General features: G+C 37.6%; 1 protein-coding gene across 1 annotated transcript in view; it reads left to right on the top strand.

Annotated features, from left to right (window-relative positions):
* The first annotated feature begins 600 nt into the window (after positions 1 to 600).
* UBAP2 (ubiquitin associated protein 2) overlaps positions 601 to 16,629 on the top strand; it is a 36,129-nt gene continuing 20,100 nt past the window's right edge. The window contains exons 1-6 of the mRNA XM_019624463.1: positions 601 to 612; positions 4,443 to 4,495; positions 9,730 to 9,919; positions 12,187 to 12,400; positions 15,049 to 15,323; positions 15,912 to 16,081. Coding sequence (XP_019480008.1) covers positions 601 to 612; positions 4,443 to 4,495; positions 9,730 to 9,919; positions 12,187 to 12,400; positions 15,049 to 15,323; positions 15,912 to 16,081 — 914 coding nt within the window. The remainder of the gene's footprint in view (positions 613 to 4,442; positions 4,496 to 9,729; positions 9,920 to 12,186; positions 12,401 to 15,048; positions 15,324 to 15,911; positions 16,082 to 16,629) is intronic.

Below are 16,629 nucleotides of genomic sequence, written 5' to 3' on the forward strand. Positions count from 1 at the left end.
TGCAGAGTACAGAAAAGGATGTCTGTTTAACTGGAGTGGGTGCTGGCTATTTTTCTAGAGGCCTCACAGAATAGTGTTGTCTTGTTGATAACACAGAGTTCTGAGTTCAGCCCTCAGTGTTCCAGCCTCAGAAATCCGACTCCTCACATTATAGTAAGTTCATTCCTTAGAGGCTGACTGGCACTAACCAAAATAGAAAGACTGAAGGAAAGTCAGAATGTTTATTTATAAATTTACTTTAAAAATATACCTGTTAAATAGTTTGGAATGCTTTCTTTGACATATGGGAAGGGAGCTCAGTGAACCTGGGAATGAGAACAAGAGTAGTTGATATAAATTGAACATTCAAGGACCATCTTTCTAATAAGATTCATACTTTAGTCACAGTGGCTTGTCAGAGTATGGATTGCAGTAATTTCCCTCAGATGCATAGTATATACTGAGCTTTGATGCTTTCATTTCTCTGTTTAATTTGCTGACCAGTTTTTTCTGATGAATACCTTAATTGTGATATGTTAAAACCTTCCATTTTACATTGATCCACAGAACTGGCATCAAATGCTCAAAATGTAGCTCAGAATCTGCCAAACAAAAATTCTTATGGACACAAAGGTATGAATGTTTAAATATTTAAAATATTTCCTTAGTTGAGAATTTTATAAAATGCTTACAGTATCTGCTATCTTCCATTTTCATCAAGGCTAGCTAATCCATCAGATGTTTATCATTTATATTTTTACAAGTACTAGATAAAATAATTATCAGCTTTTGATTATGGAAGTGTTTTTCAGATTGGTCTTCAAGGCACCACATATTTTTGCATCATTTTCCTTTTTTCTACATGGCCACCTTATATGTGCTTTTGATACACTATTATCAAGTTAAGTGGAACATTAAGCATACATCTCAAATTTATTGTTTTAAACTGAAAATCAATTAATGTCATTGAAGTTTTCATATATGTTTGAGGTATAGGCCTATAATGGGGACCAATCTCTTAACTGTAAAATTCTAATGTTCCAAACTAGGATTGGGACCTGACCCTGTATTCTTCTATATCTAAAGTCTGGTATTTGTTATAGTCTATTACGAGAGTCGGGTACTGCAACAACTTGGTCCTGGCTTCTGACATGTGGCTTTCTCCTCTTTTGCCTGCCATACCACTTTACCATGTTGCACTTCTTACAACTACATATGTGTCTGTGTGTGTGTAGGCTTCTGCCCGCCCAATTCTGCATGTCTAAGTTTGTGTTTTAATTATTTTCATAATACTTTTCTCTAAGTGGTAGGCCAGTCTCTTTACATATAATGTATAAGGAAGTATGTTTTAACTTAATACCATTGAATTGTACACTTAAAAATGATTATATAGTAAATTTTATGTTACAAGTATTTTACCATAACTTAAAATTTTTTGGAAAAGAAAGTGTGTTTTAAACTTTAGTATGTTTCTAATTTTTTATGTGTAGGTTTTTGTAATGCCTCATCATTGTTTCTTTCCCCTGGAATATCCCTTCGTTATGTATCTGTTTATTCATCTATTTTTCCGCCTTCAGTTTTTTGTTTTTTTTTAAAGATTTTTATTGGGGAATTGGGGGAAGGGGAAGTTGATGTCGTTTTGTTCTTCAGTCTAGTTGTGGAGGATGTTGCTTCACTGGCCCAAGTTGGCATCATCATTGCGCTCTGCTCTGGCGAGGCAGATCAGTCGCTGGCTTCTGGACGGCCGCTCACTGCGGCTACTGGCTGCTCACGCTGGCTGCTGGCTACATACGGTAGCCCATGGCAACCCACTGCCACAGGGACTGCAGCCTACGCTGTCGCTGGCGACTCATGGCAGCCCAGCTTCATTCAGGTTGAGCTGTTGTTCAGCATCTTAGCTGTGGAGGGCAGTGTCACTGGCCCTCACATGTGGGATCCGAACCGAGGCCCTCTGGCATCCCAAGCAAGTTCTTAACCATCGCGCCACTCGGCTGGCCCCGCCTTCAGGTTTTTTTGCTGTGCTTTATCTAACCCCATAGCTTTCTCCTACTATTCTAGCTTTCATTAATTTCTTTGCCTCCAAATTCCAGTGTATTTATCAGCTTCATGTAATTTACCATTCATGTGATTTATCCCTCACAAAATTTTTAATTGGCTTTCCAATGAGATATGACTTTAGTACCTAGCATTATGCTTAACATGTAGATTTTTAACCCAGTATTGGCTGGTTGATGATTGATGAGGGGGTTGTAAGGAAAATTCCACTATAAATGGTTTTCCTTTTATCACTTTAGATGCCTTGAAAGTGAAAGTTTTAGGAATGATTTTTGAGGCCTTGAAATTGTTCTGTGTCTTGATTAGAATATTCCTAAAACTGCTTAGTTCGAACCTGCTTTTTGTAGAATTTGTTAATCTTTAAATTAGAAAACTGTCTCCTATGATGAATTTGACAACATGAGCATAGGGCACGTTGGATGGAGGTGGCACCAAGAACACTAAACTGAGTTTAGTTGTGAACTTTTAAAACTTATACATGTAGTTAGAGAAAAGTCTGGAAGGAAATACATCAAAAGACTAGAGATTATGTATTAGTACTTAAAAGAACATCATATTGTAGAAAGAAGATAGAGTGAAAGGTGGGTGGACTGCTTGCCTTAGATTCATTTAGCCTCGCATACAGTGTGCTAAGTAAGAGACCTGTGCAGAGGTCTACAGAACAAGGTTCTCTAGCACCGGTTTCCAACAGAGACTAATTGTACTTTGTGTTTTTTTTCACTTAAACTATTCTTTCTACTTTTGTTAAAGAAAATATGTTAATTCAAAGAGATGTTATGAATTTATGTGCGTAAACTCATATTTGCTTTATGACATCTCTGGAGAAATTATGGAAACCATTTAAAGATATGAGGAGTGAGCCAATACAGAGGATCAGATTGCCAGTTCAGGTATTGAAATCTTTCTCTATCAAGCCTTACTATTAAGAGCTGAGCCTTGAACAACACAAGGGTTAGTGGTGCTGACCACCCGACGGTGGAAAATCCCTGTATAACTTAAGTTGGCCCTCTACATATGTGGAATTTCAACCATGGATTAAAAATGCTGTTGACCGCGGAACAACATGTGTTTGAACTGCACAGCTCCACTTACATGAGTTGTTCAAGAGCCAAAGGATACATGTAACGAAAGGCACACAAGAGCCAAAAGGCACACAAGAGCCGGGAGTGCATCTACCCACGTTCTTCCTTCCTCTAATATGCCCTGTGATCCACAATAATAGACGAGGTGTCTAAGTAATGTGTGTATGCTTTTCACACGGCATGTTTTCAGTTTGGAAACATCTCCCCTTTTTACCCATATAATGTCATGTCTTAGGTGATATTTTACAGGGAGCCATGCTCCATAAATCCATAGATTCTACATTTGTTTGCCTCAACCGATCCTGTTGTAAATTAGGGACATCCTATTGAAGGCATTCTATCAACGACTCTTTTCCTAGATAACGTCACCCATTTGTTTATGAGGTGGTTGGTTTTTAGGTTACTGACATGATTCCAAGAAAATTAGATCTGGCTACCTGCCTGTTTTTCTCAGGAGTGTGCCCCTCCTTCTCTCTTTCTCCTTTCCACATACAAACCTCATTGTAGGTCAGAAGTTCAACTCATTTCTTCCCATTGAAGGAACTGAATGAAAACATTCACAATCCTGCTTGCTGGGGGTGGTTATAGTTAATATTTTGGTGTATTTTAAAACCATTTTCTGTAGGTATGTGTTTGCACATATGCTTTAAAGTAGTGGGCCTATATTTATACAGAATCTCGAAGTACTAAAGTCATGATTTTTTTAACACCAATGTTTTTCTTTAAAGCTTAATTGTTTTATGGATGATTGTTCTCTGAGAACTGTTTGAGTATATCCTCTGTACCTGCTCATGAGGAATTGTAGCACCAGCCTTTATTATGAGCAGCATTAATGTTCAGCTTTGCTGGAGACCTATTACAAAACTACCCAGTGGAGCTAATATCTTATTAAAAAAAAAAAAGGACACTTCTCTAAATTTGATAATTCAGTAATTGACCTGAAAAGGTCCAAGGCAGACCTGCTTTTATTGAATTCTGTTCTTTTAAAAAATTCTTTATGTAAGGAATGATCTCATTGTTTAATGTACATGTTTGTGCTGTGCCCATACTATCTTACTCATGGTAGAATTGCCTGGATATGATCTACATTGAAGCAGAATTAATTTGAGATGTTGCTTTGAGTTTATGTGGATAGTACCTAGCCAAGTTGCATTTGAAAACATGATGAATTTTATTGAGAATAGATTAAGAACTTCATATTTCTTGGATTGTAAACTAAATTGCTAATGAGATATATGATAACATCTTGTGCAGTACACAAATAGAGAATCATTTGGAATCAGGTGATATTTGACTTTATGGTGTAAGCTTGATTGTTGTCAACAGGGGCCTGGAAGAATTCTGTGGAAGAGTGGACAACAGAAGACTGGACTGAAGATGTAAGTGTTTAGTATCCGATCAGACCCATCTTTCTTTGGATTCTGGTAGGGGCATGCATATTTTGAATAAAGCTTGACATATCATATGGTTGTTCTTGGCTCTTTTTCAGACATCTGTGATTACCATGTTTGATTTTTTTTTTTTTTAAAGCAGATGCTTCTCAGAAGGAGGTTGGTGTTTTTAGATTTTTAAGAAACTTGGTTTTAAAGTGGCCACGTAAAAATCACCAGGTGTTAAATAGGACTGAAATAATTTTGTAGCTTATGTTTGTTTTGTTTGGCCTGATAATCAACTAATGCTTTTGCCCTGGCCTGTAAACTATTAATTATTCTTTATAACACTTTTATTAAAGGGGAGAGTCTATGTTTTAGGTCACATTTGAAATTAACCTGAATAAGTCGTTCTGGTTCTAGGCCCAACTTCTTTCCCTTTCATCTAGACTGGCTCTTTTTTTGGTATTCATTTATTCCAGACATTTTTAAGTATACTATACTAGCTTCTGGGTAGTGTCAATCTTAAATAAGTTCTGGGTTTAGCACAAGCTGTTCTTTGATAAAAATATTTAATTTGAAAAAGAAAAAGAACTGAACTAGTGCTATACCATATTTTATACCATTTATCTGTTTGACTCTCAAGGTCAAGAACCAGATGCCATGTACATGATAGAGAGTTACAGCAGACATTGGGAGGGAGAAAATAAAGGAGTTACAAGCATTGACCTTCAAAATCACATAATTGACCCAGATTTTGAGATGATTTTTTCCCTATGTCCCATTTTGTATTCAAAAGTATTTAAAAACAAAACAAAGCACCAAACTGCAGTTACGCTTCCTTTCTTTTTTAGCAGCATTATATCTGGCTCGTCAGGAAGTGAGCTGGGTTGGGTATGAGGAAGGAGGAGAATAGATATGCTCATCTGATTGGGATTTATGACAGTTAGGATATATTTTCATTTCTGCCACATACTAACCGTAAGTTCTTGGAGTATGATGTCACTGGGCTTCTACTACCTGTAACATGAGGAAGCTGGACTAGATGGGTGGTTATTTGAATCACTGGAGGGATGGGTACCAGGGGTAAGAGGAAGGGAGAGCGAGCAGCCTGTGAGCACTTCTAAAGGTTTTGTGTTATTATAAGTTTTGCTGAGAGTTTGTTGGGAGAAAAAGATGTTCCTAGGTCTCAAAGCTTTACTTATGTTGCCTGTAGTCTGGGTCATAGGCAGGGTAGAAAATCAGCAGAGAGTCGGAAGGGAAAAGGAGTGGATTCAGATTCTAGCTGGGTTGACCTCTTGACATTGGATGAGGCACCTTTCCTTTCTGAGCCTCCATTTTTCATCTATACAATGAATATCGTAATACCTTGTCCTGCCTTACAGCGTTTTTCTGTGGGTCAGATGAGGTCTTACGATGAAAGTCAGCTAACAAGCAGTTTAAATGTACACACATAACAGAGATATTAATATTCTTCTGTATAGACCATATTGTATCATAATGTAATTTATAACTACTGAAAATAATTAGCATAGAGAATTTGGCCATCTTCTTAGGAGTTATCAAAAAAAAAATCTAAAAGTTTTTTGAGATGATACTAAGTAATGGTGATTGAAAGGTGAGTTGAGTAATCTAAAATGCAAATCCTAAATTTCTTCTAGAGTGTAGAACAATAATAACTATTCACCTCTTCTTCCTCCTCCTCCCCTTTTTTCCAAAAGAGATGAAGGAAACATTCCAATTTTCTGTGTTATATCAGTTAGATTGGATGTCAATGATTAATGTGGTTCTGTTTACCTTGAACTTACTAACATTTTGAAGACTTTAGATCTACCCTATCATTGCTTTTCGTTGAAGAAAAGAATTCCTCCTTTATTGCTTCTCTTTGTCTTAACTGTTTAATTTGTAAGATTCTTTAAGGCAAAAATGGATTCTTTGGGACTCTTAACACATTAAGGACGGGGCATTTAAATGTATAGAACCAAATCTGTGTCACCGATCCACAATGTGTTAAGATACTACGTTGGAATAGAGTTCAGTATTAAGCCCTTCTTGTTGAAATAGTAATCAATTCAGTACTTTCTGTTTTTATAGAAAATGAACACCTACTGTCTGCTCTGCTTCTGCCTGAATATTAATGTCCGAGGAAGTTGATTTTATATGTTGTGTCAGAGTTCTGAGATGTTTAGAACTAGTAAGAATTAAAGCAGTCTTTGAATAACATTTTCATTGTTTTTTTTATAGTATCTTATTAGATCAACATTTATCAGCCTTTAAAAAGCCCTGCCCCACTTTGAAATGTGAAAAGAGCCTACCTTTCTCTCAATAATGTCAATTGAGGTTTTAAAAAATTTTATCCTGTGTACCTTAAAAGTGCATTAAAACAATGCATGTATCTCAGAATAATTGAGTGAAAGAAGCAAAAAGGGGGGCATATTTTTCAAATCCACTTAAAATTCTACAAAATACAACCTAATCTATAATGACAGAAAGTACATTGATTGTTGCCTGGGGATGAATGTGAGTGGTGGAAGGGATTGATTGATTACCTAGGGACAGGAGCAAACTCTTGGGATAATAGGTGTCGTTCACTGTCTTGATTTGGTGATGGTTTCATGGGAGTACACATATGACAAAACTCATTTAATTATTCAGGTCGCATATTTGCAGTTTACTGTATGTGTTATATCTCAATAAAATTATTTTTATTAAAACAGCAAAAAAACTTCTGACTTAATAAAAAAGGAAATTGCTAGTAAGAGCTTGCTAATAAACAAAATACTAAAGCCAGCTATCTTTGGGGAAAGAAAACATCAATTATTTTGCCTTTTCAAACTTCTTTACTTTTTTTTTTTTTTTGGTGTGTATGGAGACATTGCTGGTGGTTTTACTGGTATTCTCATTTTGTGTAATGGAAAATAGAGGAGTGAGACTGGGACTTGAACCCTGGTCTGACCACTTCACTGTGTTGTTTCCCTGGTGTGAAATCCTTATTGTGGGCTTATCGATCATAAATTACCTTCAGCTTAAGAAAATTACTTGTCATAATCACCTGTATATTTCCTTTCCTTTAGACCACGTTTTGGGTGAACTATAATGAGAGTACAATGAGTAAAAATTGTCAGGAATTTGATATGTTTTTGATTTTATGTTTTTTAAAATATTTTTTCATCCCTTTCATACAGCTTTCTGAAACAAAGGTCTTCACTGCCTCATCTGTACCACCAGAGAATCACGTCACACCTGGGCAAAGGTAAACACTTTTTGCCACCATTTGTTATTCAAAAGCATAATTGAAATTTCTTGCCCCAGGAACATTGTTTTGGTTCTTGGGTCTCTTTTTATTTTTTTCTATTTTCTTGAATCTTTTTCTGTTTTCTCCCTTTTCTTGAATCTCTTTCTGTTTTCTCCCTTTCCGTACATGACTTTATCCCTCACCTACCTGATGCTTTGACAGAACCTTCATCATTTCCTAATGGTTGTATCCACTGATGAATTAAAATAGCAATTATGTTGATATTTGTGGCAGAGAGTATGTTAAACCTATTTAATGGTTCTTTTTTACTTTTGCAAACATGTTTTTTGACAGCTGAATGTAATACAAAATATCCTTTGGTTTCTTCATATAATACCATTATTTAGATCTTTTCAGGCTAATACAAACTTCTCATTTTGTATGGATTCTACAAGTTTTAATCTAATAATCTCATAGATTACAGAGAAGGAGCTTTTGGGGTAATACAAATGTTGTTAGAATGTGTAGAGAACTGAATTATTGAAAAGCATTTATTTACATCTTAGTTTACACAGAAACTCTAAAAACCTTTGATTATGGTTTCAAAATGCAGTGATCTAGGAGGATGAAAGTCATGATATATATGATACCTGAGAATTGAACTTAACATGCTCAGTTTCATGCTAAATGAGATGCTTGTAAGATTTTGTTATAGGGGAATAAAAACAATAAAAGGTTATGTCTTGCAATATATTGTTTTGTGAATTGCTCAGAATTTCTTGTTAAATGTATATAACTTCTTCATTGTAGTTATTTCTCAATGAATTTGAAAGAATCATTTTTATTAAAAAAATAAGTGGACTTCTTATGTGGTTATTTTTCAGAAGACAGTGCTTCATGTCTTCTGTTTCATGCATATATCTTATCAGTCTTTTGGAATAGAACTTGCTCTGTTTTTTTGTAGTAATGCAACTTTTGGGGGATGGGTCATATGTGATATAAGTACCCTGGATTTCTATCCCCGAAGTTAGGATATCATAAGCTAGAACATTACCCTGGAATCCAAAATGCTAGTCTGGAACTTCAACCTGGTTATGGGAAAGTGAGAGTGGTAGTGCATAGGGAGCGGAACTCAGGCCCAGGAAGTTTGCTCTGAATCAGGAATGAGTTGAATTATTTCACCTCTCAGAATCTGGTATGGTGAAAGTTTCATTTAGGAGAAGTGATTGGAAACTGGCCTTTGCAAGGGTTTAGTGGATCGAATTACCATGTTAGGTAATTCTGTGCCCCGGCAGGTCCTGTGGAGAAGTTATAACTCACTCACATGTCAGGTACTATATGTATCTGGAAGATCATTTCTTTCTCATGCTTTCAGGTTTTAGGCCACGGCTCTCAAATGGAAATATCTGTATTTCTGGGGGCATTACAAGAGTTGTAGTTAACAGAGTATTTGTTAATACAGTGTACATTTTTTCCTGAATATTTAAGAAAAAAATTATGAGATTTATACAAACCTAAATATATTATTGGATAGAAAGCAGAACTTATAGGAACATTTATGATAAATGTGAAACTGCTTCAATGGTTTACTGTGGCTGTGGTCCTCATTCCCAAAAATATTGGGTTCACTTTCCTTTGGGAAAATTTGAGACACTGGTTCCAAGTAATAAGAGGGGCAAAATATTCTAAAAGGAATGAGGTAAACTTCAGAAAATTGTTGACACAGTTGCTCTAGATTTTCAAATCAGTTGTCATTGTGTCATTTCTCTGGAAATAATCTCAATGTGCCTTTTTGTTTTTCTTCTCTGCAAAGTCCTGTGGCTTCATATGCTTTTTTTGGAGGCAATTGATGCCCACCTTTTGGCTCCCTTAAACTCCAGTTTCCACAGTTATTCCTCACTTAAATAATTTTTAGCATGAGCTTACTTTATATTGATTCACTTCTCAAATTCATTTGTTGGTAAGATTTGTTTATGACTTGTTCCTTCTTTGCTTTTTGTCTGATTAGCATTGATCTGGTAGCCTTGCTCCAGAAGCCTGTTCCTCCTAATCAAGCCTCAGAAGTCAACTCCTTTGAAACTTCCCAACAGCAGGGCTTTGGCCAAGCCCTTGTTTTCACAAATTCTCAGCACAACAATCAGATGGCACCAGGGACTGGCAGCTCCACTGCTGTCAACTCCTATGCTCCTCAGAGCTTGGTAACTCACTTTTATTTCAGTATGAGATTTTAAGGAATGTACCCATGAGCAAATGTATTCTAGAGTGACACGTGCCTTATAATTTTCTAAATATAAAAATGTCTGCAGTGTATCTCAGTCCAGAAAACAATGATGTCTTCATTTCCAAGCACATATCTGATGATTCCATGTGGAATTCAACTACTCTGAGCTTTCTGGATAAAGAGAAAAATCTTTATGATTAGTTGAAATATTTTCAATTGTAATCACTCAGACATCTTTCTTATTAATAATTGTTTCTTGGGTTTTATTTCAAAGCCTGTCTCTATACTTAAGATGTTAAAATTGTCATTTATTTTCCAATTTATTTAAATGCAAATGTTTGTCAGTATTGGCTCCAAGTCTGCGTAGGTGCTTATATTTTTTTGTATTTTTGGTTTTTTAGTCCATAAACTTAATGCACTTTTTCTTTTTCTTTTTCTTTTTTTTTTTTTTAAAGATTTTATTGGGCAATCGGGGAAGGGGAACAGACAAGTTGCTGTCCTTTTATTCTTCGGTCTAGTTGTGGAGGATGTTGCTTTACTGGCCCATGTTGGTGTTATCATTGCGCTCTTCTTGGGTGACACAGATTGGTCGCCAGCCACTGGACGGTGGCTCTTGGCAGCTCACTCTGGCTGCCAGCCGCTCACGGTAGCTAATGGCAGCCCACTGCAGCTTCACTGCAGCCTACGCCGTTGCTGGCGACTCACGGTAGCCCAGCTCCAGGTTGAGCTGTTGTTCAGCATCTTAGCTGTAGAGGGCAGCCTCACTGGCCCTGATATGTGGGATCCGAACCGGGGCACTCTGGCGTCCCAAGCCAACTCTTAACCAATGCGCCACTCGGCCGGCCCATGTTGTTCACCATCTTAAGCTGTAGAGGGCGCAGTGTCACTGGCCCTCATGTGGGATCCTTACGGAGGCCCTGCTGCTCAGAGCTGGTGTCCCAAGCCAATTCCTAACCAACGTGCCACTTGGCCAGCCCAGATCATTTCTGTTTTTGATCTTTTAGGTAGTTTTAAAAGTAATTTTTGACAAAGAACTACCTTTTCAGAAACTGAATGATTTTGATAATATAAAAATGCAGTTTGTCTGCCACTATGTTCTCTAGTCACAGGCTTTCATTCTCGTGAGATCTTGATATCTGACCTGACAGGATAGATGGGGAGGTGTAACATTGTCTTTTGTATGCTTACTTATAGAACGTATTTGGTGTTTTAGTCATCTAAATTAGTTGAAATAAACACACCAGTTTCCACGGTATCTGTTCAATACACAGATACCTTCTGTGTAATTCAGTGTCTGATTTTGGAATACTAACTTTTTAAGTAAGTGCTGTGACCTGGTTCTGGTCTTGTAAGCTGACCTCATGGCTGATCTTTTTTTGTGATCAAACCTATTCTAATTATTAAAGGTGATTACTGTTCCACACATTAAGAAAAAACTATTTTTGTTTTATAAGCTTGTCTTTATCATTTAATTCATGGTATTCCTCCTTAGTTTAAAAAAACAGTAGTATTTTGTTCGTGGATTTGTGACACCACTTTTTAAAAAAGTCAATTTCTTGGGCCGGTGGAGTGGCGCATTGGTTAGGAGTTGGCTTGGGACGCCAACTCTGAGCAGCAGGGCCCCGGTTCGGATCCCACATGAGGGCCAGTGACGCTGTGCCCTCTACAGCTAAGATGCTGAACAACAGCTTGACCTGGAGCTGGGCTGCCGTGAGTGGCCGGCGACAGCGTAGGCTGCAGTGGGGCTGGCCAGCTGGTGTGAGCTTTCGTGAACTGCCGTGAGCGGCCGTCTAATGGCCGGCGAGTGACTGTCTCACCCGGGAAGAGTGCAATGATAATACCAACATGGGCCAGTGAAATGATGTCCTCTACAACTAGACTGAAGAACAAAAGGACAGCAACTTGTCTGTTCCCCTTCCCCGATTTCCCAACGCTGTTCCCCTTCCCCAATTGCCTAATAAAATCTTAAAAAAAAAAAAAAGTAAATTTCTTAAAATCCAGAGAAAATATTTGCCTTTCTTTTAACCTCTTATATCAGAATCAGGAAGGATTGCTGGATTTATTTAGTGAGATCTTGTTGCATAGTAATATTTCATGTAGTATTTATTCATATGAGTCTTACTAATTCAGATTTTTGCTCTAGGTTATAGTTTTTAAAATCCTTGTGAAAATACTTGGTGTGTTTTAAAGCCTGGGGTAGAAATTCTGTATTGCTGAGGATTTCTGCTTTCTTTTCCTTTAAAGTCATCTGTCCTCGGTTCAGGATTTGGAGAGCTTGCACAGTCAAAAATGGCAAACATCACCAGCTCACAGATTTTGGACCAGTTGAAAGCTCCGAGTTTGGGCCAGTTTACCACCACCCCAAGTTCACAGCAGAATAGTACAAGTCCCCCCACAACCACTTCTTCTTGGGACCTCAAGCCCTCAGCTACCCAGTCCTCAGTCCTTAGCCATTTTGGTAAGTATACATTTTCTCTGGTGGTTTGCCCCCCAGTGGGGACATGCAAGACATTAGCAGAGCATGTTGATTTCTGAACACTAATGTGGAATTTGTCCAGAGATTTTTTTTTTTTATAGCAGAACATTGCAGAGTTTCTGAATTAAGTCAGTCAGCTTTGTATTGTATAAACAACTGCACTTATTTGTTGTTACTGTTGTTAACAGTAGTACATACTTTGAAGAGATGTATGAAAGCATGGTAAGGGCATGCAAATATAAAGAAACAATACTTTGAGGAAATGTCTAGACAGAATTTCCTGAGCTGTATTAGATAGAATAGGGTGTTGACAGAAGGTGGAATGTAGACAACATTTTAAATCACACCCCTTAGGTTGTTTTCTCATTCTAACGTTTGCATGTATCCACCACGACTTGGTCCAGCCTTACTATCTGTGGTTTATAATTTAAAGGCACCACGTGTAAGTTGGATGTTTTCTAAACTGTACTCCCAGAGACTTTGTGACATTAAGCCAACATTTCCCACCAACACACACCTCACTCTGTATTAAGGAATTTCTTGGCTGAATGAAATAACTTACTGGAAGTACCTGAAACTGTTCCCAGATTTGAAGTGATGTCTACCAAGGAAATTCATTAAAGACTCAATTCCTAAGATTCTTACTGGGGGGCTGGTTACGTAGGCACCCTCTGCCTAGTACATGCCAAAATTTCACATTCCCAAAAGGAAAGCAAGTGCTCAACATAAACCACGTTGTACAAACATTGAAGGCAGAGAGTCACTTTTATCGGTTAGAGTGTTGGCATCCCTTTCCTAGAACATACCAGCCAAGAGCCAGTCTTGCAAGCCAGCATTTCTGATGGCAACTCTAGGCTTCCTGTGTTAACTTTTTCCTACACACTTACTGAGTGATGATGAGTTTTTAGATTTGAGCATGCTATTTCCATATGCTTTACAAAGCCTGTCTTTTTCATAGATGCTTCTAATATTAAGTCCAAAAGTAGATTCATCTAAGATGGAAATATACTAAGTCATATGTTGGCAAACCTTCAACTGGATCTGCCACCTGTTTTATAAACACAGTTTTATTGGAACACAGCCATTTACATATTGTCTATAACTACTTCTAGTCTACAAAGGCAGATTTCAATGGTTGCTAACAGATGGCCTTTCAAAGCCTGAAATATTTACTATCTGGCCTTTTGCAGAAAAAGATCTATAGAGGTAGCATTTGAAACCAGTGATGTAAAGGTGTTTATTGCTCTTGGATATCTGGCTAAAAAATGAAGTTGTATCCCTAATACTTACTCTAAACTGAAGTGCCAAATAAGTCAAATACTGAACATAAATAGTGAATCTAGAACAGTAATAGAGAAAAACATAGGAAGATTTTAATATGCTCTATGTGAGGTAGACCTTTCTAGATACGATAGAAAACACCATAACCAAATCAGAAGAGACAAACTATGAAAAAATCCTTGAAAATCATATAGACAAAGGGCTAACTTCCTTAGTATAAAAAGAATAACTAATCAAAGGAGGACCAACAAAGTAAAAAAATGGTCAAAGAGGTATGGACATGTCAAGTTCATAGGCAAAGAATACCTAATTATATGAATGATGCCTAAATGAACTTAGATCATTTTATTTTGCATCCTTTATACCATTTCCCATCAGTCAAACTAGGAAGGATAAAAGTTTAGCATTAAAGTATGTTAAAAGCATTTGTTCTGTCTGTGGATAGGAATTTTGAAGTGTTAGTCAAAATTTAAAATATCGTTATTCTTTGAACAAGCAATTCTATTCTAGCATCTGATTTTGCAGGTATACTTGCATTTAAGCAAAATGTCTTACATAAAGATACAGTCATTGCAGCATTGCTTTTCCTAGCAAGAGATTGGATGGAAGACCTGAAAGTCCATTAATTTAGTAGTAATTAAAAAAAAAAGATACCTGTGTACACTGGATTACTATGTGGCCATAAAAATGAAGTAGCTCTTCACACATTAATGTGGAACCGTTTCTGAAACTTAAATGGCTTGTAAGGAAGCAAGCGATTATATAATATATAAAAATGTATGTGTGTGTGCGTGCGCATGTGCGTCTCTTTATATTTATAGTATGTGGGGATACAAGAAACTGGGTATAAAAAAAAAACCGGGTATAGTGTTTGTCTCTGTGGAGCGAATCTGGGGATGAGGTAGAAGGGTGATTAGTAGTCATCATATACATTTTTTTACCTCTTGGATTTTGTAATATTACATGGTACTTAGTGAAAAAAATTAATAAAATAATTTCTAAAAGTTTAGTAGAAAATCCATAAAGCAACAAAAATATAATTTTCTGTTAGCTGAAGGCCAGGTGGTGTGTATAGCAACTATCCTTACCCACTCCCTACCTCATGTGCTTTAGAATAAACTGAATCTTCTCTGTGCTTAAGAAATTTGCTGCAAACCCATTCAGGAATCCTTTTTCATTCATCATATGGGAGGGGCACTTACGGGATAGAGCTAGGAGATGGTTGGGAGAAACTGGTGGTGACTGTAACTCCTCACTGCCAGTGATGGTGGACAGCCCATGGGCCTAAATAATTGATTGTTGCTTGCTTTTTTTTTTTTTTTGTACCCCCCTCTTTACATATTTCATAGACTTTAAATCTCAGCCTGAACCCTCCCCAGTTCTTAGCCAGTTGAGCCAGCGACAGCAGCACCAGACTCAGGCAGTCACTGCTCCTCCTCCTGGGTTGGAGTCCTTTCCTTCCCAGGTAAAACTCCGAGAGTCAACACCCAGAGACAGCACCTCCACTGTGAACAAACTCTTGCAGCTTCCCAGCCTGACTGTTGAAAACAGCCCTGTGTCTGCCCACCAGCCACAGCCTAAACACATCAAGCTCCCTAAGCGGCGGATACCTCCAGCTTCTAAGGTGGGTATTCCATTGTAAAGTCACAGTCCTAATGGTGAATGTATTTTAACATTTAGCTCAAGTGTTGGGTTAGCAAGTCTGAGAAACTGTGAATGTGGTATTTTTCAAGCACATAGCTTACTGTTTTATGAGGAATTGGCTGTTTCTGAGTGAATGGGCTAATATCAGAGGGAGTAATGGGTTTATGCTGAGAGACCGAGACTGTTAATTCAAATTACAGGATCTGGCTCAAAGAGTCTGATGGTCTTTTGCATTTAGCTGTGTCCCCTAGATAGAGGATGAGTGGGTCTTTGCCAGGTAATGCTTTCATCAGAGGCCCACTCTCCTTCACTCATCCATGACCATAAGCCCCTCTCCCATATTGCTGTAAGAAGCAGGTGGTAGCACTGACCATTTTCCCGTTAGCTTTTAATTTTTCTTTGCTCTTTTCCCTTTTCTGTATTTAAAAAAGATCCTATTCCTTTTTCCTTCCTTTAGGCCTCTTGTTCCTCAGGCCTGCCAGCAGTGCCCTGGCTACCCAGTGCCCATTTGGCTCTGGGAGTTGGAATCCCTGACCTCTGTTCTGACATGGCGGCTTTGCTTTTTCAGATCCCAGCTTCTGCAGTAGAAATGCCTGGCTCAGCAGATGTTACAGGATTAAATGTTCAGTTTGGTGCCTTGGAATTTGGATCAGAATCTTCTCTCTCTGAATTTGGATCAGCTACAAGCAGTGAAAATAGTAACCAGATTCCCATCAGCTTGTATTCGAAGTCTTTAAGGTACACAACTTCCCACTTCTCTGGTTTTGACTGAATTAAGTCTTTTATTTGCAAGGTAAAACAAAATAGAGCCTAAGAAATCACCTGGTGGAGACAGTGCACCCTGTGGTAATAGGTTTGTACAGCCATCCCCAGTATCTAATTCCAGAACTTTACTTCCATCACCCTAAAAGGAAACCCTGTGCCTATTAGCGGTCACCCCAGTTTCCTCCTGCCCTCATCCCTGGCAACCAGTAATCTGCCTCTGGATTTTCTTCTCAACATTTCATACAACTAGAAGCATATAATTTGTTGCCTTTTGTGTCTGCGTTCTTTCACTTGGCATTGTGTTTTCAAGGTTCATCTGTGTTGTAGCATGTATGCGTTTTGTTTTGAAATAATATTTTATTGTGCAGACATACCACATTTTGTTATCCATTCATGAGTTGATGGATATTTGATTTGGATTGTTTCCACTCTTTGGCTATTATGAATCACGCTGCTATGAACATTCAGTTACAGATTTTAAGTGCTTTTGGTTCTTAGGAAATCCTCTGTTATATGTTAAC

This window comes from Hipposideros armiger, unplaced genomic scaffold (assembly GCF_001890085.2).
Source record: "Hipposideros armiger isolate ML-2016 unplaced genomic scaffold, ASM189008v1 scaffold_591, whole genome shotgun sequence".
NCBI classification, from domain to species: domain Eukaryota; kingdom Metazoa; phylum Chordata; class Mammalia; order Chiroptera; family Hipposideridae; genus Hipposideros; species Hipposideros armiger.